Source organism: Lepidochelys kempii, chromosome 8 (assembly GCF_965140265.1).
Source record: "Lepidochelys kempii isolate rLepKem1 chromosome 8, rLepKem1.hap2, whole genome shotgun sequence".
NCBI lineage: Eukaryota > Metazoa > Chordata > Testudines > Cheloniidae > Lepidochelys > Lepidochelys kempii.
Window position 1 is genome coordinate 95169928 of NC_133263.1, and position 25019 is coordinate 95194946.

Sequence of the window (25019 nt, forward strand, 5' to 3'; positions counted from 1 at the left end):
ATAACATGAGAACTAATTGCAGCTCAGTACTATTAAATCTTTGCTGAGAAATGGGCCAACACCGCTAGTCTTCTGTGACATTTATCAGGGGTCGGTTGGGGGAATTTCGTTCAGGAATTCTCCTTAAAAACTGATGCCATGTTGTGGCCCCTATGTTTGCAAGGGAGCAAAGAATTAGCAAGGTTCAAGTGTAATAACATTGCAGAGAGGGGGAAGAAGAGATCCCTCCCTAACCCTAATATATTCTGCTCAGGACATTTTATTTTTGATGTTGAGAACAAAAATCTAACTGAGACTTTTCATGCATTAGTGAGAGAGCTGGCAAATCAAAGGTGGAAGCTCAACAACAGTTTTCAGAGGAAAGGGTTTGTAAGTCGCTTATGGGCTTCCTCTGGAGATGAATTTTCATGAAGGACTCTAATCCTGTTTAGGAATTTTTACAGGCGCGTCACACACTGCAATGATTTTTTCCCCCAGTGTTCTGGTCTATATTTTTGGGCAGCTGTCAGGATTTCTTTGCAAATCTTTGCTACCAAACCATTAGTAAATGTTTAAAATATCTGCATGAGGACAGTGTATTTATATAGAGCATCTTTGAGGCAGGAAGCCCACAAAAATTTACCCTAGTTTAGTCCAATATATATTGCATATTGGAAGGCTCATTCAGAGAGGCCGATTAGTTCAATACACTGGGCCTCAGGAGACCTGCGTCCTGTTCGCAGCCCTGCCCTGACCTTCTGGATGACCTGGGGCAAGTGACTTCACCTCTCTGTGCCTCAGTGTCCCCTCTAACGTCTATTTAGACTGCAAGCTCTTCAGAGCAGGGACTGTCTCCTATGTGTTTGTACAGCGCCTAGCACTATGGGGCCCTGATCTTGGTTGCACCTCTAGGCTCTGCTGTGGCTAACAAGAAGAGGGGGTTATGTGATAATATTAAGAAATAATAATTAATAACTGTAGTGGGGTGGCTGCCCCACTCCTATGCTAGATGGGGCTTCAGCAGGCCAGAGAGGCTGTGCAGGTTGGCAGCCAATCAGAGAAGGCCTGTTAGGGAGCCAATCAGAGGCTGAGTAAGAGGCAGCAACCAGGGCCAGGTAAGGCCCTATATAAAGGCTGCCCAGGTGAGAGGCAGTCAGTCTCTCTCAGGCCTTCAGAGGGTGAAGGTTGGTCTCCTGGGTGAGGGGACAAGTGGCTGAGGCGAGCAGAAGGGAACTCCAGTCCGGTACTTGCCAGGCTGCAGGCCCTGAGGGAAGGGCCTAGCCGGTGCAAAGGGGCCGAAGGGGAAGCAGCCCAGGGAGAGAGGCGGACAAGGGGAGAGAAGGAGGGCAGGAAGGCTGCTGCCAAAGGGTCCCTGGGTTGGGACCCAGAATAGAGGGTGGGCCTGGGTCCCCCCCTTGCACATACACCCAGCCATTTGATGTGGCGATAGCGGACTGCACCAGACCCCTGACACGAAGGGTTAGACTTTGGGGAGTGGCTGGCTGCTGCAGCTGGGCAAAGTGAAAGACTGCTGAAAACCTCCCCCTGGAAGGGGGTGAGCGAGGACTAAGGGGCACTGCCAGAGGGATGCTGCAAGAAGGGAGCAATGTGGGTCCAGGTGCCAATGGAGGGTGAGAGACAGATGGGATACCACCAGTGGAAGGCGTGCCATGCTGGACTGAGCTAATTCCCTGATGAGCCAGCAGGAGGCGCTGCGGTGGTGAGTCCCAACCCCATCACAATAACATTTAAAATCCTCTTATTTATATTTTCCAGTCCTTTGGTCTAAATACCATGTGCTGAGCATCACTGAGATAATCACACTGGCTTCTCTTTAGTACAAATGAGCTATTGCTAGGGGCTGAGCTTGCTCTTATTGAAGTCAATAGGAACCTTGCTATTGATTTAAGTGGAAATTTTCAAAAGAGCATAGTGGAGTTAGGTACCAAAACCCATTGAAACTCTGTGGGACTTTGGTGCCAAACTCCCTTAAGTCCCTGTGAAAATCTGTGCTTTATAACGGCTGCAGCATCAGGCTCTGGTTTTGGACATTTCAAGTGCAAAAGCAATGAAATTAAATGGACCTTTACAGAAAATAGGAACTTTCAGCTAAACTGAAGGGGCAACAACACATGGTATAAAGATGGCTTTGATTTAAAGTCCCAAGCGCATGCATGTCTTACTGGGGTGGGACTTGACCACTAACCTTGTTAAAACAAATTAATTAGCATAATGAGAAGACGGAAGGGGTGACTTGTCCGAGCCCATGTGACATCAGAAATCAGGCGGGGTAACTGAGGGGAGACACGAATCCTTTTGCTGCCAATTCTCTGCCTCTTGTCCATTTCACACAGCTGCTGTCTGCTCAGTAGCTCCCTGCAGCTTGGCTGCATCTCTGGGCAGCAGAGGCAAATTGACAAGCAAGGGAGCCCAGCAATGGGCAGGATCCTGAAACTGACATGAATTGCTCCAGCTTTTCAGCCCAGCCAACCCCTGCGGCCCTGAGATGTCCATCAGACATAAGAAGCTGACAGTACATGGCCCTCGTTCTGCTTGGCTGCTGCTTCCACAGAACTCCACCTCCCGTTTCCCGGCCCTCTGTGGAGCATGAAGAGTAAAAGAGCTGGACGTTCTCATCTCTCATGCAAGGAGAGAAATCTTGTGTTAAACATGAAATGCCCGAGAATCACCTTTAAAAATAACAGGGTCGGTCGACATTTGCAGAGCTGGGAATTAATGCTAGGCTCATAAAGCAGTAGTTCAGCCCCTCAGTACAAGTGGCCTGGTTTTCAAAGGTGCTGGGAACCTGCATCTCCCACTGGCTGGGATGTGATTTGTGGGTGCTCAGCACCGCTGAAAATCAGGCTACTATATTTAGATGCCTACGTATAGATTTAAGAGCCTAACTGTAAGCACCCAATCTAGACCCTCAGGTGGCTGTGGCCCTATTAGTAGCAGTATTTCTTAAGCAGCGGTGTGCATATGGGGCAGTAAAGTGAGGAGATTCATCGGTTCTTAAACCTTTCTGGGTAAAGTTTTATGGCACATATTTATCCCAGGGGCTGCTCAGCCCTCTGTCCCACTCCTAGCTCAGCGCTTCAAGTGCTCCTGGCGGCATCACAAGCCTCACAGCTTAGAGTCGGGTTGGGTTTTTTTAAACGGCTCATGATTGCAGGAGAAACTGGAGCTTTCTCGTTTATTTATCTATTGCCCTTATGTGATGGGGTTTACAGACCCCACCCGGACCTGAAAGGGTTAATGTGCTACTGTAGGCCTAATCAGCCTCTCCCGCTATACCTGTAGGGGTGCCAGGTCTGACGGGAGGAGGGTAAAAAGGGAAGGCCCTGCTCAGGTTGGGGCTGGGTTAGGAGGAGTACAGATCAATAATACTCATGTGGTGAGAGACAAGCCTAGCCTGGAGCTGAGCTGGGATTGATGCCTGATTAAGCCTGCCTGGAGGGAAAGACAGGCATTGATAAGGAACAGTTTGGAAGTACCTGGGGACCTGATAGGCCCTGGAAGTAGGGTGTCTCACCAGAAGAGGTAGGAGAGTGAGTGAGAGCTGAGCCCAGGGGGTGAGTGGATGAATAGCCCTAAAGGGGATGAGTGCGAAGTCATTTGGGCCAATCACTCCTTTATTTTGTCTTTTGTTTGGACTGGGACTCTGGATTCTGTTCCCCCTGGAAAGGGACTGAAGTGTTGTAGTGACCTGGCTGGAGGGCTGAGCCATGTAAACCACCAGATCAGGTGGGGAAACTGAGGCAGAGGGCCTGCAGTGCTTTGCCATCAGGAAGTGCATCGAGGCTGGTAGCCTGCTTGGACCTTGCTAATACCAGCCCCTGTCTCCTACTGTGAGAATGGAGCCAGGCTGTGCTCAGCTAAGGAGGCCACCCACCAGTTCCCTACACAATTCTCAAGTGGAGATGAGGCAACCTTAGTAAGACTGTCCCCATCACTCCTGTTTCCACTGGGTTAGAAGCAGCTGTCTCCTGATCAGCATGTGGTCCAGGGAGCAGGTAGTGAGGGATCAGGGGACATGGAAAGGCAGGGACTGGGCCCAGACAGGTAGACTTACAGGGGGGAAGGTAACATGGGGCGCAGGTAAGAAGGCAGTGTGATAAAGGGAGAATGTGAAGGGAAAGGGCGTTAGAATGTAGGGGAACAGGAAGATTAAAGACCAGGGTGGGGGTGTGGACAGGGGAATTTTGGCATTTGTGTGAGTACATGAGGTTCAGTTTCCAGCCTGAACCCATCTTGTGTGAACCCTGGGGTGGAGGCTTCCACCTGCCGCTCGCTGGCCAGAAAGCGCTGCGGTCAGCACCAAAGCCATGGCTCCCGAGCCAGGCTGCTGAATGGGTCAGGTGGGGCTGGCTGCCGGCCCTGCTGGTAGGTAGGGATTTCAGCCAGGGAACCACACAGATGTTGAGTTGTCGCTTCCACCCGTTGCTGCCAGGTGACCTAGGCTGTGAGGCTGGAGTCAGCTTGTGGGAATGCCTGAGAGGCGAGAGGCCCGGCGCTGTCCGTGTGTCTGGAAGCTGACAGGTAGCGGCAGCCCTCGGTATAAATCCCTCCCTGCGAGGCCTGCGCAGGAGTGTACAGCACCCAGCTCCTTAGCCCTGTAAAACGAAGCACCCGAAAGGGCAGATGGGGAGACAAGGTCTCGCTAACGCGCTCCCATGGCCCAGCTCGCTGAGGTGCTTTGCCGGGAGCACAGAAGCGAGGCCCTCCAACACAGCCATCCCCCCCTTTGCCCCCAGGCTAGTGGCTAGTACCGGCAGTGTTCCTGCGCTCTGGGGGCTGTGGGGCGGGGCTGCTGAGGTTCTCTGGTGTACCGTGGCTTGTTTTCAAAGGGGGAGGGCGGCTGATGCTTCATAGGGCTGGGAGGCACCTTGCTACCCCCTTTCCTTAGCGGCACAGCATCTTGTCTGGGCCAGCTCCTCAACCCCATAGGCCACAGGCAACACTAGCACTGCCCTCTAGGCCTTGCAGGCCCTGCTGTCGCTCTGCAGGTTAGCCATAGGCCCAGCCCGACCGCCGAGCATCCAGCCCCTGCTCCACAGGATACTCGCCATGCTCACAGATTCATCGCTTCCAAAGGAACATGCAGCCCAGCTTCCCCGTCCCACGCAGATCACTGCTATGCTTAACGCACAGCACTTGGATACGGTTCTAGTGAAACCAAGTATGAGCATATTTAACAAAGCCTAGAGTTTCCAATAGAAGTGTTGGGTGAGTTACCTATCCCCATCTTAATATTATGAGATTCCTCATATAATACCTTGCTCTTGGTACAAACACCCTTCATCCACAATCTCCAATTGCTTTACAAAGGAGGTCAATATCCTTGTCCTACCCTTCCAGCTAGGGAAACTGAGTCATGGGGCCTTGCCCGAGATCCCCTAGGAAACCAATGGCAGAGGCTGGTACTGAAATCACGTCCCTGAGTCCCAGTCCAGTGTTCTGTCTTCTAAATCCACAGTGCCTGCTGAAGTGGCAGGACAGAGATTAAGGCCAAAAGAATCAAAAGCAGCCACTTATCTTGGAGTTCCCAAGTTGATATGCTAGGGCCTGACTGACTCCAGTGACTTTGATTGGCAGTTTGGGTGCTGAGTGTCTCTGAAAATGACACCCTGAACCAGCAAAAGGAAGGACAGGAGAAAAGTGAGTGCCTCGTGTGAGGTAGGGGTTACCGAGGAAATCACTCGGCACACACACATGGTATTCAAGCCCCCATGCTCCCCTCTTGTCAAGTGCAGAAGAAACTTTTTGCTCATGAATTTTGATTTTTCCATAAATCCAGATCACTAGGAAAATTTGTCAAAAACCAGCAAGCAGGTAAATGTTACTCATTCAGTGTGTAAAATTCAAGCAGGAACCTGTCCTCCTCCCCTGCAGTATCAACAATGCACTGGAAATGACTATATGCACTTTGCCAGCAGAGGGCAGGAGGCAATAAGGTTATCAAAACTCCAGCAGCAAACTCTTGAGCCGGATGGGCACTACCAAACTCCCTACGGTGTGAGGTAGGGGGTAGTGCATACCTGTGGCGTAGTGCTCTGCTCTGTGTTGCATTCTGATCCTAGGGCTGCTCTGTGCATGGCCACTCCTTTGCCCTCTATTAGAGCTGCTTAAGGGTAGCTCTAACTTCTGCTGAACTGCAACAGCCATGTGCCAAAACTGCAGCAGAGGATCGGCCTGGCCTAGCATAGGGGCATCGTGGCCATGCCTCACGTCTCTGATTGTACCCCGCTTCCTTTCCATACTGGCACCAAGGAGGGTGAGTGGCCAAAGAACCCTAACATCAGCCACTGGAGGGCCTGGCTCCTGGTATGTAATTCTCCCTCAATGAGGGAAAAACACAATCCTCTGCAAACTTGGAGACAAAACACTCCTTTGGGCAGCCTATGTTTGCTTTGAAGTAGGACATTAAAATCCCCAGGGAAACTGCTCAGTAAATTGTAGGTCAACAGCTGAGCTGCGTAATGGAACTGTGCGCCACAGAAGGCAGACTCGAGTTCACTGCTGGTATTTCTGTAGAGAAGCTTTACCAGTGAGCTCCCAAATCTGTTTATACAGAGACCGCGCAAAAAACCCTTGTATATTTGTGTTGTTTTCTTGTAATATTTAGATTGGGGAAGAGAAAAATGGCATATTTATGCCCAGGGAATGCTCCATAATGTTTAGCACTTATTAGGTTCCATTAACTCCCACACAGCTCCTGTGAGGGAGATAAGAATTGTTGTCCCCATTGTTAAGATGGGGACAACTGAAGCAGTGATATTAGGGGATATGCCAATGGGAGGGAATTGGTGCCAAAGCTTAAGGAATAGAACAGGGGCCTGAGTTCTAACTACTATCCACGCTTCCCCTCCCAGGAGAGACTTCATAGAAGTGTAGGACTGGAAGGGACCTTGGAAGGTCATCTAGTCCAGTCCCCTGCACTCAAGGCAGGACTACATAATAACTAGACCAGGGGTCTCAAACACATGGGCTGCATGTGGCCCGCTGAGTTATTTGCTGCGGCTTGCCAAGCTCGCCGCCCCCCCCCGAGTTATTTCCTATGGCCGCCAAGCTCCCCTTACCTGCTGCCCCCCCTCAACACACCGCATCCCCGCTCGTCTGCCTACCTGCAGGTGCTTCCCGCTGCCAAACAGCTGTTTGGCAGTGCTTAGCGCTTTCCAGGAGGGAGAAGCAAGGAGCCGCATGCTCGGGGAGGAGGCGGAGAAGAGGCGGGGCAGGGGTGGGGATTTGGGGAAGGGATGGGAAAGGTGGGAAGGGGTGGGGCAGGGGTGGGGCCTCATGGAAGGGGTGGAGTGGGGGCAGGGCTGGGGGCAGCGGAGGGGGGGGTTGTCCATGATGCGGCCCTCGGGCCGATGTACTAGTCCTCATGGTGATTCTAGTTTGACATCCCTGAACTAGACCATTCCTGGCAGGTGTTTGTCTATGCTGTTCTTCAAAACCTCCATTGACAGAGATTCCACACCCTCCATTGGCAATTTCTGTCAGGGTGGTTAAGCACTGGAAGAAAGTTTTTCCTAATGTCCAACCTAAACCTCCCCTGCTGTGATTTAAATGCATTGCGTCTTGTCCTATCCTAAGAGGTTAAGGAGAATGATGTCCTGACCAGTCCTGCACTCGGACCACGAATAATCATAAGTCAAAACACAATGGAGACACTCACACATGGGTATTTCCTGTGTGTATTCATGCTTGTGTACTGTAGGTCTCTTATGTAAGAATACGCTAGGGGCTGAGAAGTAGGCATTAGTATCACTCCTGGCCCAAGAGATTAAATGTTGAATTCATGTAAAGATCTGCCAGTGTAAAGGGTTTAGACCAACAAGGCCATGTCTACACTAGCACAGCTGTTGGCAAAACTTTTGTCACTCAGGGGCATGAAGAAACCCCACATCCCTGAGCGACGTAAGTTTTGCCAGTATAAGCGCTCGTGGGCACAGCGCTATGTTGGTGGGTGAGTGACATAGCTATGGCTGCCCGTTGAACTGGTTTTATTATGTTGAGGGGAGAGCTCTCTCCCGTCGGCATAACATGGCTACAAAGCACTCTTACAGCAGCACAGCTGTATTGGTACAGCTGGGCCCCCGTACACTTTGAAGTGTAGACATGGCCCAAGTCATGACCTGAGGGGGTCTTGTGCTCTTGTTTTTTAAATATGTTCTGACTCCTATAGTAGCCGAACTAGGAGCAGCTCTCCTAGCTCAGATAAAACGAGCACCAGTTTGTTTGCACTTGATTGTCGAACCCCTCTAGAGCTACAGGCAGCTCCAGCAGTGAAAGGCCTGACAGGTGGTTTCCCCTGTATTCACAGCCCCTGAGAACCTGTTCCCGTGAGCTCACTGGCTCAGTATTTAGGCCAAAGAGGCTCGAAAGCTTTGACTGACCATCACAAGATTGGTTCAACCAACTGCAAGCAGGGCATGTCAGTCTCCCCTACAGTTGCCAGAGATGTAGGTTTTCAGAGCCTTCTATTCTGCCACTAGCTCACCCAGCCACACGAAGCCCTGGTTTAAAAACACAGGCTGAAAGCTCAAAGCGGGAGGTTCATCTCCCCAGCAGTGTTCTCAGCCAAGACCTTCCTTTGAGGCCTCGGACACCCACCTGCACCAGATATATACTGCGAATATACAAACACGCCAGTAGGGGTCAGCACTCACTTCCTTCTGTAAGCAGACCCCAGGCCAAGCGCTAGGCTTGATTCACAAGGAAGGGCTCTGGAAAGGCTCTGGCCAGCGTTTTCAAATGTGGGTGCCTAAAGGAAGGCACCTAAATCCCTACAGAGGCACCTCACTATGTGACCCGTGGGTCAGTGGGAGCGCTGGGTGTGCTGCATCTTTGAAGCTCAGGCCTCTTCGTCACCTGCCTCGTGTTGAAAATACCGGCATGCTGTGCCGCCAGCCGCTAAACGGGAGAAGCGGCTCGACTCTATACAATGTGCCCGTGTCCCTGCCTCCGCGAGTATATTGTAAAACCGAAGATCTTCCTCTCTGCTGACCCCACCTCTGCTGTCTGGGGGGCAAAACCTGGCTTCTCATTGCCATCGGGGTATTTTAAAACCAGGACAACAAGAGACCCACCCCACTCTCCGGCTCGGATAGCTGGAACGGATGCTGGGGGAAGAGATTCTCCCCCTATGCCCAACCCAGGTTGTGGAGTGACCAGACAGCCCCACTGCTCCAGCCCCACCATGTCCCCCCCACAGAGGGCAGAAGGGAAGATCTGCATGGCACTTACTCCGAGCTGACCCTCACCAGCACCAGATCAAAGGGGCTGTGCAGGAGCTTCGACCCCAGCCTCAAAACGGATCAACTGCCAGCCAGCCCTCCACAGCCACACAGACGGGCACTGTTCCAACCCACCCTGGACACCATCCCTGCCCCCTCCCAAAGATCTTAGCTTCTCCGTAGCCAAAGGGTGGGAGGGGAATAGGCACAGAGGGGACGTAACTTGCCCTACCTGGCAGGGCAAGCACACAGGTGGCAGAGCTAGATCTCCGTGGTCCCAGCCGGGTGCCCTGTGCACTAGAGCAGGCCACCGAGCCCGAGGGCGTGCTTTACAGTACACACGAGTTGCTCAACGGAACATGTTAGGTTTTCATTTCTTCCCCAGTGAAGATGGTTATTGCTAGCAATGTCTGCGGGTTCTTTAGCTCCCTTGCCCTCCACCAGCACCACCTCAAGGTTATTGCCTAGGACCGTGCCCAGCTAACAGCGGAGACGTACAGCCGAGGTTTTGGCTTTCTGCTTTGTCCCATTTTTAATTTCATGCAGGAATGTCTCTCTTCCTACAATGTTTAACCTCCACTGAGAGCAGAGTAGTTCAGACTCAGACTAACATCAGCTTCGTTCGCTGAGGAATTACCTCACCGGGGCTATCTGGTAGTGGTTTGTGTGCACAGAAGATGCTACACGGACAGACTTGGCGTCTGAGCTCTGTCAATGCAGCTGCGCTCCTGATGTGCCTGAACCCTGAGCTGAAGGGACCACCTCTTGGAGCGAGGGGATAGCCCAGTCTCTGCTGAGATTGACAGCCATGACGATTGTAGCTGATGCTTGCTGGAAGGTGGACTGAAATGACCAGCTCGGGTGCGATGGTGATGTGGCCCTGTGTAAGAACCTAGAGAGAACTCATTTCACCTGGGACAGAATAGCTATGAAAGGCCAATAGCTGTCTCCGCCTACTGTCCAAAGCTGAATTTGAAGTGGAGATGTAGGGCTGTATCCTAACCCCGGTAACATCCTGGCCACCCCACTGAAGTCAACCTGTAATGCGGGGCAGAGTTTGCCCCAATCTACTTGTCCTGATCCCAGCTGTCCCTCGTGCCAGCTCTCTGACAAATAATGAAAAGATAAAGCCAGCGGTAATATCATAAACAGACCAGCATGTGTGCCCACCCACCTCCAGCATGGAGAAAGTGCACCCTTGATGTGACCCCACTCGTTTAACCAATGGCCCATGTGCTGTCTGTTGCATGTGGCAGACCCAGAATGCCACCTAGAAACAGAGTGAGAGGAAAGGAAGGTTTGGGGGAGAAATGGAGAGCTGCATGGAAAGGGAAAGAGTCTCAACGGAGCATTCACCCTCCGTGTCTGACGAGTCAAGAAGAAGGGATGGAAGAGGAACTAAGTACCAGGCAATTTCTGGAGGATCCAAAGACTGGTCATTCTAGAACGTAAATAGCAGTTAAAGGGAAAATAGCCAGCCAAGTGTAAACAGTTGGAATAATTGTTCCCTGCACCCTGCCTGCAGTATTTAGGAAATGCTTTCCTCTTTACTCCCCACCTTTATCACAGCACAGTCAGCCATAAATATATAAACAGTGTGTGAAAGCCTAGCCCTGTGGGAGTTTTGCCACTGACTTCAATAGGGTCAGGATTTCACCCCAGTCTTTGACTATGGTTTTTGCTTTTCAGTGTCTCTGGTTCTATTCAGGATGTAAGTGAGCATGAATCAAAGTTTATTTTTTGTATGACAGTCAGTCCCATTGTGCTAGATGCTGTATGAACACCTAGTCATAGGCAGGCCCTGTCCCACAGAGTTCACAGCCTAGGATATAAGCGAGTAACAGCTAGTGGGAGGTAGGCGGGAGAGAACTGGAAGCGTGGCGGGCAAGGGTTTATGTACAATGGTGTGCAGAGTCAGCCAGGTTGAAAGGACAGTCCATTTTTGTTTGCTATATGTAAACAGGAATTAACCATGATCTTAATGACCCTGGCAGGCCGGCTGGCCATTGGCAGGTGTCAAGTCCCCCTAGGGACCATGATGGGAGTAGGTCTTAAAGGGGGGATTTGAAAGACCTGTTGCACTAGTTCTGGGATGTGATACTGCATGTGGGCCTTGAAGGATTCACTTACCACAGCTCAACTTCAAATCAGACGCAGAACAAGCCACTTAATCAGGGTGGCCATGTGTCCCGCCCAGTCGAGAGGAGATTGCACGATCCCCAGAGACAGAGCTCTGTTCAGCATCTAAACACTCTCCTAGTTCCTGCAGAGTTTATATTTTCTGCTCTGAACACCATGGAGATTGCACAGATTGGGACTGAGTGTAGATGCTCTGCTCTACCGCCGGTAGAGCTAACATGGGTTAGAAAGAGGAATATCCTAAACCAACAGTGTTCCCTGGGAAGGCCAGTCCCAAGGGATAGTACAGTAATGCCAATAAATAGAGTGGTTTTTCCCATTGAATGAGATTAGAAAGGTCCCATCCCAATAAACTATATACCACTTAAAGGGAATGTTCTATACATGATTTGTGTAAATCAGCTTTTTCCCACACTCACTCGGATGCACTGAGTGACACAGACAGGGTCATCAGATCCTCCCTTAGTTGTCTTTTTTTTTTTCTAAACTGAACAGTCCCAGTCTTCTTAATCTCCCCTCATATGGAAGCTGTGTCATGCCCAGTAAGGTGAGGCTCTATGATTTGTCCAGAGTTCAAGGCAGGACTCTGAAGGACGTGTACAGGTCATAGCTCCCATTGGGTTGGGTGTCTCTATTTACTGTAAACTAGACTTTAAAAGCAATTATGTTTACATCTCTTCTGGTGCCAAACAAGGCCTGTCTCTGACAAAATGACTTAAACCAAATGCTTCCTATTGAGAGAGAGAGAGAGGGATCCACAAAAGAACTTTAAGTGCCTCAACTCAAGCTGTAGGCACTGAAGTCTTGGGTTGGCTGCCTACATCCCAGCTTTGGAGCCAATCCACAAATCTGGTGCTGAACCCTGTCGGTGCCTAAACTCCCTCAGCATCTCCATTTTTCACAGCGCCATTTCTCTCGATGCCTATGTTCTGCAGCTGCGGATATGCTGGCATACGCTGCTGCCTCACTCTAGGCATCTGGACACCCATCTCTCAACTTAGCCCCCCAGCAATTCATGAACTGGAGAGAGACAGGCATTCAGCTGCCTACGTTGCATGCAGGACCCCATCTAGTAGGCATCCTCAGAGACTGTCTACTGGTTGGGTCCCATTCCAGGAGCACAAGGAAGAGGGGGTGGGGTGCTGCCCAGGGACTAGCACACTTGCCTGGAATGTGGGAGACCCAGGTTCAATTCCCCCCTGCCTAGCAGAGAGGAGGAAGCAAAAATTTGAACAGAGGTATCCAGCCTCTCAGGAGAGTGCTCCAACCATTGAGCTCTGGGATACTCTGATTCATCCGTTGAAGCTGTTGGTCTCTGGATTAAACAATGAAAGAGTGGTTGGCGCAGGGGGGCTGGACCTGGGGTCTCCCATCTCCCAGGTGGGTGCCTGAACCACTGGCCCCTAGAGTCATTCAATGACTATTTCAGTATTTATCCACAGTGGAACAATCACCCACTCCATCCACTCTTTCATTATTGATGCAGAGTACAACTGCTTCAACAGGAGGCATATGAAGGGTGTTACCACCACCAGACCTGGGGAATTGTTCAGAGACAGTCCAGTGGTTTAACTAGGAGTCTTGGGATGTAACTGAGCCAAAGAAAACAGCCTGGGTTTGCCTCTGCTCTGCCCTGGAAGATCCGTATCCGAGTGAGAGGTCAGGGAATGAAAGGCCGCCTCACCTATCTAATGAGACTACCAGCTAACAATCACCTACACAGTGGGGACTGGAGGGAGGCCACCAATTCATCTCACAGGCGTGACCCAATATTCTTCAGAGGGGAGCAACCTTCTCCCACTAGAAGCCAGATCAGAACCAGGAGCATATTGCTGTGGGGTGTTATCTGAGCCATCCAGTTGCTTAGGTAGCTTGTGATTGTTACCGATCAGTCCTAATGAAAGACTTTGTGAGTGACACTGAACCCCTCCCTCTCTATCCATGGGTCCCTGTCCATTTTAGAAATAGGCCCAAGTCACAAGATGCCTCAGATCCAGAATGGTGTCTGAACTTTCGCTGGGTGGGTGGATTCAGGGCTCTGCTTTGGGTTAACTTATAGTACAATGCTAGGGCCTGGTTCATTGGTGCCTTGCACCCTGTATAGTCATTGTCCAGTGTTCCTGGCAGCCCATAGCAGCGGAATTCCGTTTCAGGAGCATTGACAACCACTTTGTTCAGGTGTAAATGACCAGCTATTAGGTGAGGCAGTGGGGATCTGGCCTGAAGGGAGAACACTTACTCTGTTACCCCCAAGTCTCAGGGGGAAATTAGGACTCTGCAGGACGCCCTGCTGCCACCCATAGATGCAAACAGCATCATTTGGAGAAATTCACCTCTGCATGTGCTTTCTGTAGGCTACTGAATACCTGAGAGAGCCATTTCTGGGGCTGACAAGCAGTGAGATTTGGTCTTCTCATGGTATTTCCTCTATATTGCTATATCATAAGAAAACCAAATAACACATTAGTTTGACATCAAGGGCTCCCTTAGGCATTAAAAAGCCTGTGAAAAACATAAATGCAAGACCCAATATATGAGACACAACCACTCTCAGATCCCCAAGCACCCCTTAGAAATAATCTGTAAAGATCTTTAATTCCAAGGGCCTGAACTGTGAGTGACCTTGTGCAGCAACAGTCTAGTTCAATGATCCTGTTGAATGAAAGCCAAGTAAATGTGAGTGTGTCATGGCCCTTTGCTCAAAGGCAGATCAAGGACTCTCTGTACTTAGCTCCTGTGGAAAACTCCAACTGCACACAACCTATTCACATGATAAAATGAAACCAAATGTTAATGGAATGGAACCTGCAACACCATCATCACTGTATCATTCAACTTCAGGCTACAGACCTACGTGGCCCTTTACAAATATAAGGGCCCAGGTTTTCAAACAGAGGTGCACTGTTGGGGTGCTGAATAAATGACCTGGTTTGCAGATGGCCTAGTTAGGAGTCACATGGCTGGCAATTGTTTTGCCACTCATGGTCAGTTTCACACAGCTGCTGCTGGCGTGCTCCATGGCTTGCTGTCAGCTTGGCTTCATTTCCCAGCACCAGGAGGCAAACAGACAACCAAAGGAGCCCAGCAGCTGCAGGATCCTGAAATTGACTTGAGTCACTCCAGATTTTCTTCCCAGCTGACCCCGCGAGACATCTGTCAGAGCATGAAGCGGTTCCTCGGAAGCAAGGAGCTGACAGCTCGCGAGCTGCATTCTGCTTGACTGCCTCTTGACTGCAGAGCTCCTCGCCCTAGAACTCCTCGCCCTAGATCGAGCCGCCGGCCGAGGTGAGGAGTTAAGGAGCCAGACATTCTCAGCTGAAGTACCTTTTAACCTGGAAACTACAGGAAAATCGCATTCAAGATCCCTAGTATTGGTACTAAGTGAATTGTGGGGCTTTTATGATTAGAAAAAAGCTTTGCCAAATCTATGCTTTGTGAAATCCACCTTGGGTGAATACACTGTTGCCTACCTGAAAACTAGTCCTGCTGTTTCAGTCAGAGAAGTTAGTCTTCTCCTTCCTAAGCACATGATCTGGCCCTGATCCTGCCAAGGGTCACGCTTGTGCTGAACTCTGTTTGCATCGACAGCCCTTTTCAAGACGATGGGACTGCTCCCAGGCTGAAAGCCAAACACATGTAAGGCTTTGCAGTATCCGTGCCATAGTTTGCATGGTGCAGCATCGCTGCCTTCTGTGGAAAAACCTGCATGAGGGGCTCAGGGTTTCCTGTCTCCAGATGGTACTTGCACTGAATGCTCTTGGGGAAGAGATTTGGATTGTGGAGACTGTGATGCCAGCCAAATCCACAGATCTTAGGGATATGCAGAGACAACGGCTCCCCAGCCCCTGGGCAGCACAGACCTGGACTATCACAGGTAGTACCAGGGCCCTATATTCCACCCTGCAATGTCCAGGTGATCAGCCACTTGTTGGCCTGGATAGCCCTGCCTGGAGTAAGGACTCACTTTCCTGAGTACCGTATTTACCTAATTATTTTCATTGGGCAATTATAAAATCCATTGCATTCTTTCTTGGACATTGGCGTTTACATTTGCTGCCAGCCTGAGCCCTGGCCTCCCATTTGTTCCCATTAACTCAGGGTCCAAAGAACGAGCAGTGGGCCCCAGCAGACTGGGGCCCGGATTCTGAGCATTCTAGTGCAACTGGGTAGGGCTTGGGTGCACGTTTTAAGGGCCCAAACTACATTTCCCCCTTTGAAAATATGGCTCTGCGGGTGCAGGGAGGAGGCCTGTTAATTGATGCCAATGGACTCCCAGTATCCCTGGCATCTCCCTGGGATTGCGGTCTTTATGTCAGGCAGGCCAGCAGCTGTGTACAGGAGTGGGGGGAAGTGAGTGTGGAGAACCGACCTGTTGGGCATTCATTGCTCTCAGAAAGCTCTCCAAGCACTCATATTCCACAGAGGGTTGCAGACAGGCTGTGTTTTCAGTAATGAATCAGGCTTTTTTTTTTTTTTAATATTCCAAACATCCTATCTTCCCCCTACAAACCAGTGCACTCCCAGGAGGCAGGATGCGACCGAACAGCCACAAAGCCTGCAGCTGGCTGTGGCCTCCCAGGAAGCTGCCCCCAACCCCCAATCTGAACAGGGTTGATCTGCAAGGCACTTGGAATACGGAGCATCACTTGAGCCAGCCTGGGCCTGTCTCTGACAGTCTCTTTCCCCTCTCCAGGGTTAGGTCTCTGGCTCAAAGATAAAATCATCTGCTATCAGTAAATTCTCTGGCCCCTCTTTTAACCCGTAATACATGTTGTTGTCCTCCTCTTCCACACTCTGTCTCTCTTCTGATTCTGCTGCCTTTGAGTCAGGACCTGAGACGAATGCAAACTGTCTTGCTGAGGCAGTCGCAGACAGGTAGTTCTGGGGTAGGGCCGGTGTTTGCTCCTGGCTTGGATGCCACCTTTCCACCAGTGGTGAATCAATCAGGGCAAAATCTTCATAGCAAGGAAGCTCAAACCTGAGCTTCTGGGTGTACCCCTGTGATGGGAGTGGATTCCTCAGGGAGCTGGTGGATCCCCCCAGAAACAGGCTGCTGGAGGTGGATCCCTCGGAAGAGGGAAGGTCAGTGTCCTCCAGGAAGGAAGCCAGTGGTGCTGCACTGTGGGACCTCTCTGATGGGCTGAAAATGGCATAAAGGTACATTGAAGGGCACAGATTCATTTACTGGCTGGTTTCTGTGCTGCTGTTTCCCTGTTTTGTGTTTTGGCCATGGGGTTTACAGTAAATCAAGCCGAACAGATGCTCGCTGGGTTCGTGGTGTTCCTTTCACCAGCTGACTTGTGCCTGGTTTTCATAATGATGCCATTCTGTTTATTTCCCCTCCCCATTGTGGATCTCAGCTGCCACTAGCCAGGTGAGGCTCTGACACCATATGGACAGGGAGCCCAGTGCCTCCATTATGGTACCTGCCCATTCCTCCTCCTCTCCTTCATCTGCTGTGCAGCAGCTTCCAAGGAGAATGTCAAAGGACACAGTGACAGTCTCCTTGCTGTAAATCCTGGCACAGACCTAATCAGACTCTGGTTGCTCTCCTGCCAGTGGTTCCTGGAGAATAGAGAGCTCAGAGCTCCTTTCATCACCCAGGAGATAGGTCTGCTGTGAGCCGCTAACTGCCTATCCAGAAATAGTTTAAGCAGACCAAGAGCATGTCAGAAGGCAATGACCCAGTAACCTCCCCCTGCCATTTCAGTTGGCTATGATACTCTTCACCTCTCATCCTAAACAGTTGCATAGTGTTGCTGATGGACACGTTAAAAAGCCACCATGTTCTACCCCAGAGATGACTGCATTCCAGCAAGGGGGCCAACTGAGTCCTACATCAATAGTTCATACAATTGGTTAGTAACCTTTGTAAAGCAGTTGGGGATTGACATGATTTATTGTTCTGACAATTCTAACCCAGGTTCTTACACTGAGCCCATCACCATGGCATCTGTACGCCTCACTTGAAGTCTTTAAATGAAGAAGTAGTTAGGTCTCTCTTTGCCTGAAACTCTGAACTGGGAACATGGATTTACTCTGAGGAAGGACATTTGTTTATTGAGATGTATACCAGTGTAAGGAAGTTGCCTTCCCCAGTCAGATTTTGGAAGTGACTTGATGAGGTCTGCTACAAATAATTTGGATAAAAAGGCACATGATAGTTTGCCAAACTTTGATTAAACGTTCCCAAAGATAACATAATTTAAATAATTAATATTAACTAAATACCAGCTGATTACAGCAAGTGAGGGAGCTAGATTCAGGGTTCAGTCTAATGATGATTTCAATGAACATATGCATTGAAATAATATTCAGTGCCTGTGAGCTCTGTGCTGATCTGGGGTTTGCCATCATGGACCCCTGGTAGGACCCGGCTGGAAATAATTACCTATTTTTGCTTTAAAACAGGGAAGTGAAACCCTGCAATCCTCCAGAAAGGTTAGGAAAAAATCCTGCAGTTAATCATGCAGGGGGTGATTTTCAAAGGCACAAATGGGGACCTGGCTGCCCAACTGTCCTTGGTGCATTTGAAAACCTTCCCCTTTCCAAAAAAAACACCTCTTCCTTTGACTTCAGTGGGTGCTGGCTCAGGCTCTCATGAGGCCGGAGCTGAGTCGGGGGCTGTTTTTCTTATTTAAGGGGCTAGAGAAAGCCCGTTGCATTAGCCTTGAATTGTGTTTTGGGAGAGGAGAGAGCACCGCAGCACCTAGTTAGGCTCATGTGAACTCAGAGTGCCCTAAATTGCCTGAATGGATTCAATCCAGTTGTAGAACTCTGCGTGAAGCGTCTGACGAGCAAGTTCATGCCCCGTCATTCGCTCGGTTCCCCTACGAGAGATGTTTGCCAGGCACCGTGTTCCTGCTGGCCCACACAGCTCTCTGGCTTCACAACCACAGTGGCTGAGCAGGAAACCAGTCACCATGCCCCTTTCGCTGCTGAACCTCCACCTCCCAGGCTGTGCTGCTGTCACATGTCACTAGTCTCCTGATGGGCCTGGGATGTTGGGGTGTGCCCAGAACATCCAGCATCATAGCAGTGCACCCTACCTGCCCTGGACTGCGCTGCTTCCTACCTGCATTGCTGCTGTTTTCATTGCAGTAGCTCCCAGGATGCCCACATGAGGTATGGACCTGGGCTCTCACACCAAACAGCAGTCTAGGTGTTTGGCTGGAGCCCGGGCTCTGAACCCGGGTGAGGTGGGGAGGGACTCGGCGCCGGGGCGCCAGCCTGAGCCCGAGCACTTACGCTGCTGTTTGTAGCCCGCCGTAGCATGAGCTCGAGGTTCTGAGACTCGGTGCCATGGGTTATTTTCCCCCCGTGTAGACATGCCCGTAGAAAGAGACAGTCCCCGTCCCAAAATGCGTACAGGTACCTGCAGCAGGCATGTCCCGGTTAGATGTATCGAGCGGGAAGGATTTGATCACCATGTCTGCTGCCTATTTTTTGTCTGTCCTTATGTCTGGAATGAGTGAATCTCCATAAGTGCAACTTTACTGCCCTTTGGACTCCTCTATAGCAGAGCCTCAAGGTCACCTACCTGCTGATCGTTGCTGTGAGCACTTGGGGCACTGGATCTCTGCAGGTTTCTCCATTGCTCTCTGAGATTCTGTGGACCTCAGCCTTGGCCTGTACAAAGGGATGGGGACATCCTCTTATCTTGAGCTCACAGTCACCTAGGACTGGGGCCGTTTGAATCCCCAGACACTCCACAGAGCCCTTTGCTTTCCTCTGGATCTGTTCATAAGATGGCAGGCTTTTCTCATAGACATTAGCTTCTTCCTGGCTGGTGTAGGGAGTCTGGGAGCTGGGGTGAGGGAGAAAGAGGGGAAGGGACGCTATTAAATTCTGCCATTTAACTGGACTCCAATAGTTTCTGGTTAGACGCAGGAATTTTATCATTTGCTGAGAAAGAAACGAATAAAATGCCACAAAAGGGAAGAGCAGCACGTTCATGCCACATCGAGGGGATTTGTATTGGAGAGGGGCCATACCCAGATCCCCACATCTGAACTCCCCAGACTCTGGGGAGGTTTGGATCCAGCCCGTAGTGACCAGCGGTCACCCACAGCCGAGAGGCATTGAAATTCACTATTGGTCTTAGTCTAGTTCCTACTGAGAGAGCCTGCAGTACATCCCTGCTGCTGTCGATGGCAGTTTGACGTGGGGGACTCAGTGGGAGGTTGGCTAGGAAAGGACTGAAATCAGTGGGACGGCTAGCTGGGAAAGGACTGCAGGGTCAGGTCAAACTATCCTCCCTTCCTCCACACCACTGTTGGCAGCCTCATCAGAGAGAAGCCATGTAGTCAAGGGTTGAAAGAACATGGAAATGGAGTCCTCAGTTCCAGAACAAACTGCTGCTTTTTTTTTTTCCAGACAAAATATTTTTAGCCCTCCCTCATGCCAGGGTTTTCAGACCCTGACCTTGTCCCCCGAGGCACACAGATAACCTTGTGTACAAGCTAAGGCGCTCATTAAAAACCAGATTGCAAACTGTTGAGCTGAGGCTGAGAGCCTGGGGTCTTTCCAACATACCAGCTCTTCTCCGGAATTTCATTTTCTATCGAAACAGCGGGCTTGTGTGACAGGAACTTCTCGGACTCCGTCTCCATGGGGACAAACGTTATCTTGGGGGGGAAGAAAAAAAGAGGGATGAATCATTCCTCTGAATGTGAACAAAGAGGGTTAATCTCCTGCAGTGGAGGAGGAGTTTTCCCTGGCATAGGGCTATCATTAACTCCTTCCCAGCGGTGACATCACACTTTACTGGCACTTTAACTAGGTATTTTTACATCCAAATCACAGCAAAGGAAGAGGTATCTAAGCCCTCACATCACATTTACAAAGAATAGGCAATATGCAAGCTACTCCCCTGGCCAGGAAACTCAGGCTGATAAGAAGAACCACAACAGGGGCTCAAGCTTCAGAGGGGTAGCGGTGTTAGTCTGGATCTGTAAACGTGGCAAAGAGTCCTGTGGCACCTTATAGACTAACCGACCTATTGGAACATGAGCTTTCGTGGGTGAACACCCACTTCGTCGGATGGAACAGGGGCTCAGTCGTGCAAGGTCCTGAGTGTTCAGTGGTCCATGGAGCATGCTCAGAACCTCAAGCCTGCCCAGGCTTGGACTCGATTATGTCACCAATAGTGCGCTCAGTCCTGCCATCCTGCTGGATGACAATGGGCGTTCTGCCTTCTGAGGCGCAGAGGAGACAGGTAGGGGAATGCCAACTCATTCCAAATGGAACTGAGAGCATGCTTGTACTGGGCCAACTGGTGGGCCTGCAGGCTCTGAAGCACAAATCCCAGCAGGAGTTGCCAGCTTGGCCTCCCTCAACACCATCAGAAACTATGGCAGATCTTGAGGGGAGACAGGCCCCTTCAGAGACAAAGGAGCCCTTCAAGGGAGTCAGAGCTTCATCATGGACTTCAGTCTGAGGAGAAGGTGTGGGTTCCATAGCTTTTCCCCTCCCTCCAGGAGCCATGTTTGGTGGCCAAAGCTCTGGGGGATGAGACTCTTCCCAGAGAGGGATGGATGTTTGAATGGGTTATTTCAGCCTAGAGGCTGCAGTCCCAAAATGGAGACATCTGGGAAAGGATGGGCCCAACGGGTCGGATTCCCAGCATTCCCAATCCACGCCCCTACAGACTCTGAGGACTGGATCCAATTCTAAACTTCATGGCTGGCCTCTATCACTCTTAAGGGCCAAACCAAAGCCCCAGAGCCAACCCCTCCACCCCAACCTTGAGGAAGTCTGGATCCAGATCCAAACTCTCTAGTTTACAGCTCTCTCCTGGTGACACTAAAAAGGCCTAATTGCCAGCAATTAAAGACACCATATAATACAAAATTCTGGAGAGGGATCCCTATCACAGGTGAACCCTTCAGCTTATTGTGCTATAACTTCCAGTTCTGCCCCTCCCCCCATCCCATGCTGTGTCTCAACATGCACTCTCATAGGCCCAGATCTACTAATGAGCCATTCTGCGCCCCTGAGGGATGGTCCACACATACAGTGCTGAAGTGGTGCTGCTGTACTGCTTAGAGAAGATGCTAGCTACGCCAACCAGAGACCTCCCGTCGCTGGCCGTACTCCACCTCCGCAAGAGGCGGTAGCTACGTTGACAGGAGAAGCCGTCCTCTTGACATAGCACCGTCAACACCAGGAGTTTGGTCGGTATCCCTGCGTCGCTCAGGGACTCTAGACTACAGACATAAGGCTGTCTAGACCAAGCCTAAATCTAACCCTAGAGCTAATGTCTTGTTTCCATTGGGAAAATGGTGTTCTTGGATAGATGTTTCTTCAGGGAATGGGAGTTTAATTGTTTTACTGCACTATCAACATTCTTTAACCAGGAGATTTTCCGAAGGGGGTTTTAATGACCCACCTAAGTCAAAGGGTTGGGGGTTGGGCATGGGTTCAACAGGGTTTAGGGGTTCTTCTTCCCTTAATCTAAACTGAATTTAAAACAACTTTATATAAAACTAACAGCCATGGATGAGCAATAAGTAAACGCTTCCCCCTCCCAGCATCTTCCTGGCTGTCTCCTGTACCTTTCACTTACACAGCTGTGTTGTTATTTAGGCAAAAGATCAGTTCTTCCCCTACTCTACGAATTTCTTTCATGGTGTCGTGAATCTGTTCAATAAGCTGCTTACCTGAAAACATTTCTGCTGCACCAGCCTGCCCCTCTGTTACATGTCTCCCAAAATAACTTGTTTCAAGAGTCCTGTTAAGGCAAGAGGAACCCTTTGGAAAGCAGACAGTGAAGACACCGGCTGAAAGCGGGGGAGGGAGCTCTCTCCTTATCCTTCAAGATCTGGCCACCATCTGCTCAACTTCCACTGGGGAGGAGAATGTGGATTTTGGGGGTGGCTTTCAAACAGTGAACCTGAGAAATGGATCAAGGCTTTCTTCATTCTTTGATTCCTGTTCATCATTTCACAGCAATGATTTACACTGCAGCTGTCACTGAGAGGTATAGCAAAGGGCTTTGGACATACAGGATAGTTTCTTTTAAACGATTCCTTCTTTCATTACTAACAGGGATTCACTGCATGGCCCAGTGAAAGTCAGCACTGCTTTCAGTAAAGCCTGAAGTGGTTTTATCCCTAGATCAGAGAAAAGAATGACACCCTGCCCAGCTTCCCCTGTGCCTGCTTCACCTGTAACTCTCTGGAAACGGCAGCCAGCCTTCTCCGCTGTCTTAGCATCCTTAGGGTTAAAGCCAAACCTGGCAGAAAGCAGGCTCTTTGGAGATAGAAAAACAAAGTGTGTGTGTCCTTAGGGGGCATCTCCCCTTAGATATCAAGGAGCACTTTGAACGGCTGGAAGGGTATACGGTTTTGTAACCCCAGGTAGATGTAATCCCCCTAACCCCTTCCAGGGACAGTGGCAATGTGTCTGCTCCCCTTGCCCCATGCACAGAGGTAACTGGAGGTGCTGTGGGCCATGTGGAGAAAATAAGGCGGAAGAAGTATCATCCTCTCTTCCCTGCTCCACTCACAGCTGTTTCACGTATTCTTTCTTAAACCAACCCAAAGTTATGGTAACTTTTAAATGCCCCTTTGAAAGTTAGTCTGAATTGCCTGACTGTGGCAGAGGGCATCTTATGATGCCTTGATGCTCCCAAGCCCCTCTCAAGGGAAGCAATGCATGATACACCCAGGAGAAATTGCCAGCCAGTCAATGGGACATATACACTCAGCAATATCCCAGAACCAGCCACAAGCACTGACCGATGACAGATCAGCCGCCAAAGGAGAGAAGGAATGCTGGGCCAAGCCTTGCAGTGACTGTACAATCATTATGAGTGGATACTAATATTTTTCATCCCTGGGTCTCAAAGCACTTTGGAAGGAAGGGTAAGTACCCCATCCTCATTTTACAGATGGGGAAACTGAGGCACGGAGGAGATAAATTACTTGCCCGTGGCTGCCCAGTGAGTCAGTAGCAGAGATGGGAATAGGACCCATGTCTCCTGGTCTGGTGTCTTAAGCATTGCACCACCTTCCCCTCAGCAGGGCAGTTAGCTGTCTCAATGGGAATTTAAGTCATCAGCTACTATTGTTAAGCACCTGTGGATGGTTTTTGGCTCCCAAAGATGCCTTGCAGTGCCCCGCCCATAGCCCCCCTATGCCAGAGAGGCAGACTGAGAAAGCACAGATAAGAGAATCGACCCTACCTTGGGGTAGCACTGACACATGCTCCAGGTGATCCCCACTGCTATGGTTAAAACCCCCAGCGTGCAAAAGGTGATGTAGACCTGGGGCTTGTCCACGCTCATGATGAACATCCCAATCATCACCAGGAAGAAGCCCAGCACTATGAGTCCGTAGCGGAAAGTTTTATCCTCAGCCATTGCAAACCACACAGGTAGAAACCAACTGCACAGTGAGAATGCAGAGAGCTAGCCTGGGGCTGGGAGGGGACAGATGCCAGGGAGCCCCTTGCCTGTCTGTGTCCCAGCGAGCGTTCCTCAGGTGCACAGCCAGGAGTGTGTTCCCAGAGGCTGTCAGGGCTGAGGATCAGCTGCACATTCAGACCAGTCCTGCCCAGGGCTGAGCCAGCCAGTTTTTAATGGGAGTGTAATGAATGCAAACAAGATCCCGAAATTCACAGTCCAGTGAAGCTGCCCAGCGCACTTCACTCTAACCTTCCCTCAAGGCACGTGCAGCCCGGGCTCCAGAACACCTTACCCAGAGAGTGCGAGTCGGAAAGGGAGAGTTCACAGGGGAGGGGGCAGAGATAAGGCTAACCATTGGGCACTTGCAGTAACCGTCCCATGCCTGACTATACTAGCTGCTTGGTCTGGAGCGGGCTTGGTATTTTGGCAGAGGTGGGCAATCCGGCAGGCAGATGGGCAGTGCCTGTTTATTTTTCAGTGCTCTGTAAAGGGCACATCTACTGTAGGAAAATGGGTACCCCTCTGCGTGACAGTCGAGGTATGAACTAGTATATTTAATCCTCTCTTGGCATGGGGGATGGACTCGATGACCCCCTGAAATTCCTTTCCAGACCTATTTTTCTATCCGGGGGTGACAAGATGTCCCGTGTATGCCCATCCTTACACCAGTGCTCAGCAAGGGCTGCTGATTCTCTTAGCGCAGACTAAGGCCACCGACAAAAAAGATCAGGCAGATGCCTTCCAGCACAGTGTTCCTGAGCTCTGGGGATGTGTCTTTGCACCAATATGTTTGTAAGTGATTGAAAAGGAAATGATGTTGATTTATTACTTGTATTGCGATAGCACCTAGGAATGCCAGTCTAGGGTCAGGGCCCCATCGTGCAAGGTGCTGTGCAGACATCTAAGAAGACAGACCTTGCCCCAGAGAGCTCACAGTTAGGCAGGTTGCAACAGGATAATTCCTTGTTAGCACTGGAAACTCCATCCTTTTCTTGCAAGGACCACGAGCAAGGTCACACGCCAGGCAGGACAGATGAATGTCTACCAGTGGCTATGGGGGAAATCGCACCGTGATGATTCCCCGTGAGCAAGAGCCTTGAGTGTGTTTTGAAGGGATTCTGGCCAGAGCTGGTCAAAATATACTTTTTTGCAGAAAACTTTGGGGGGGGGAAATTATGGTTATTTGGTTCTCGTTGAAATTTCCCATTTATTGTAAAACAGAAACCTGAAATGTTGATTTTCAGAAAGGT

The 25019-nt window shown here is 50.3% G+C and overlaps 1 protein-coding gene across 3 annotated transcripts; it reads right to left on the reverse strand.

The window, feature by feature from the left end:
• Positions 1-15802: 15802 nt before the first annotated feature.
• Positions 15803-23884, reverse strand: BSND (barttin CLCNK type accessory subunit beta). Of its 3 annotated transcripts, XM_073358259.1 has the most exons (5): positions 23548-23596; positions 22022-22207; positions 19896-19987; positions 18901-19167; positions 15803-16500 (listed from the first exon to the last, which is right to left on the reverse strand). In XM_073358259.1, exons 3-5 carry the CDS (start codon positions 19970-19972, stop codon positions 16056-16058), a joined length of 789 nt encoding a protein of 262 aa, XP_073214360.1. In that variant the 5' UTR covers positions 19973-19987; positions 22022-22207; positions 23548-23596; the 3' UTR covers positions 15803-16055. The 3 variants fall into 3 exon arrangements, with proteins under 3 accessions (XP_073214360.1, XP_073214358.1, XP_073214359.1); XM_073358257.1 differs by lacking the exon at positions 22022-22207 and having other exon boundaries at positions 23548-23884; XM_073358258.1 differs by lacking the exons at positions 22022-22207; positions 23548-23596 and adding an exon at positions 22529-22610.
• Positions 23885-25019: the final 1135 nt, after the last annotated feature.

Bases quoted from the DNA above. Each gene is read 5' to 3' on its own strand.
- BSND (XM_073358257.1), bottom strand. From the start codon at position 23,724: ATGGCTGAGGATAAAACTTTCCGCTACGGACTCATAGTGCTGGGCTTC. The intron at 19,988-23,547 runs GTAGGGTCGATT...TTCCCCCCCAAG, and splicing joins TGTGTCAGTGCTACCCCAAG to ATAACGTTTGTCCCCATGGA. The intron at 19,168-19,895 runs GTATGTTGGAAA...CCCTCACCCCAG, and splicing joins GAAATTCCGGAGAAGAGCTG to CTCCCAGACTCCCTACACCA.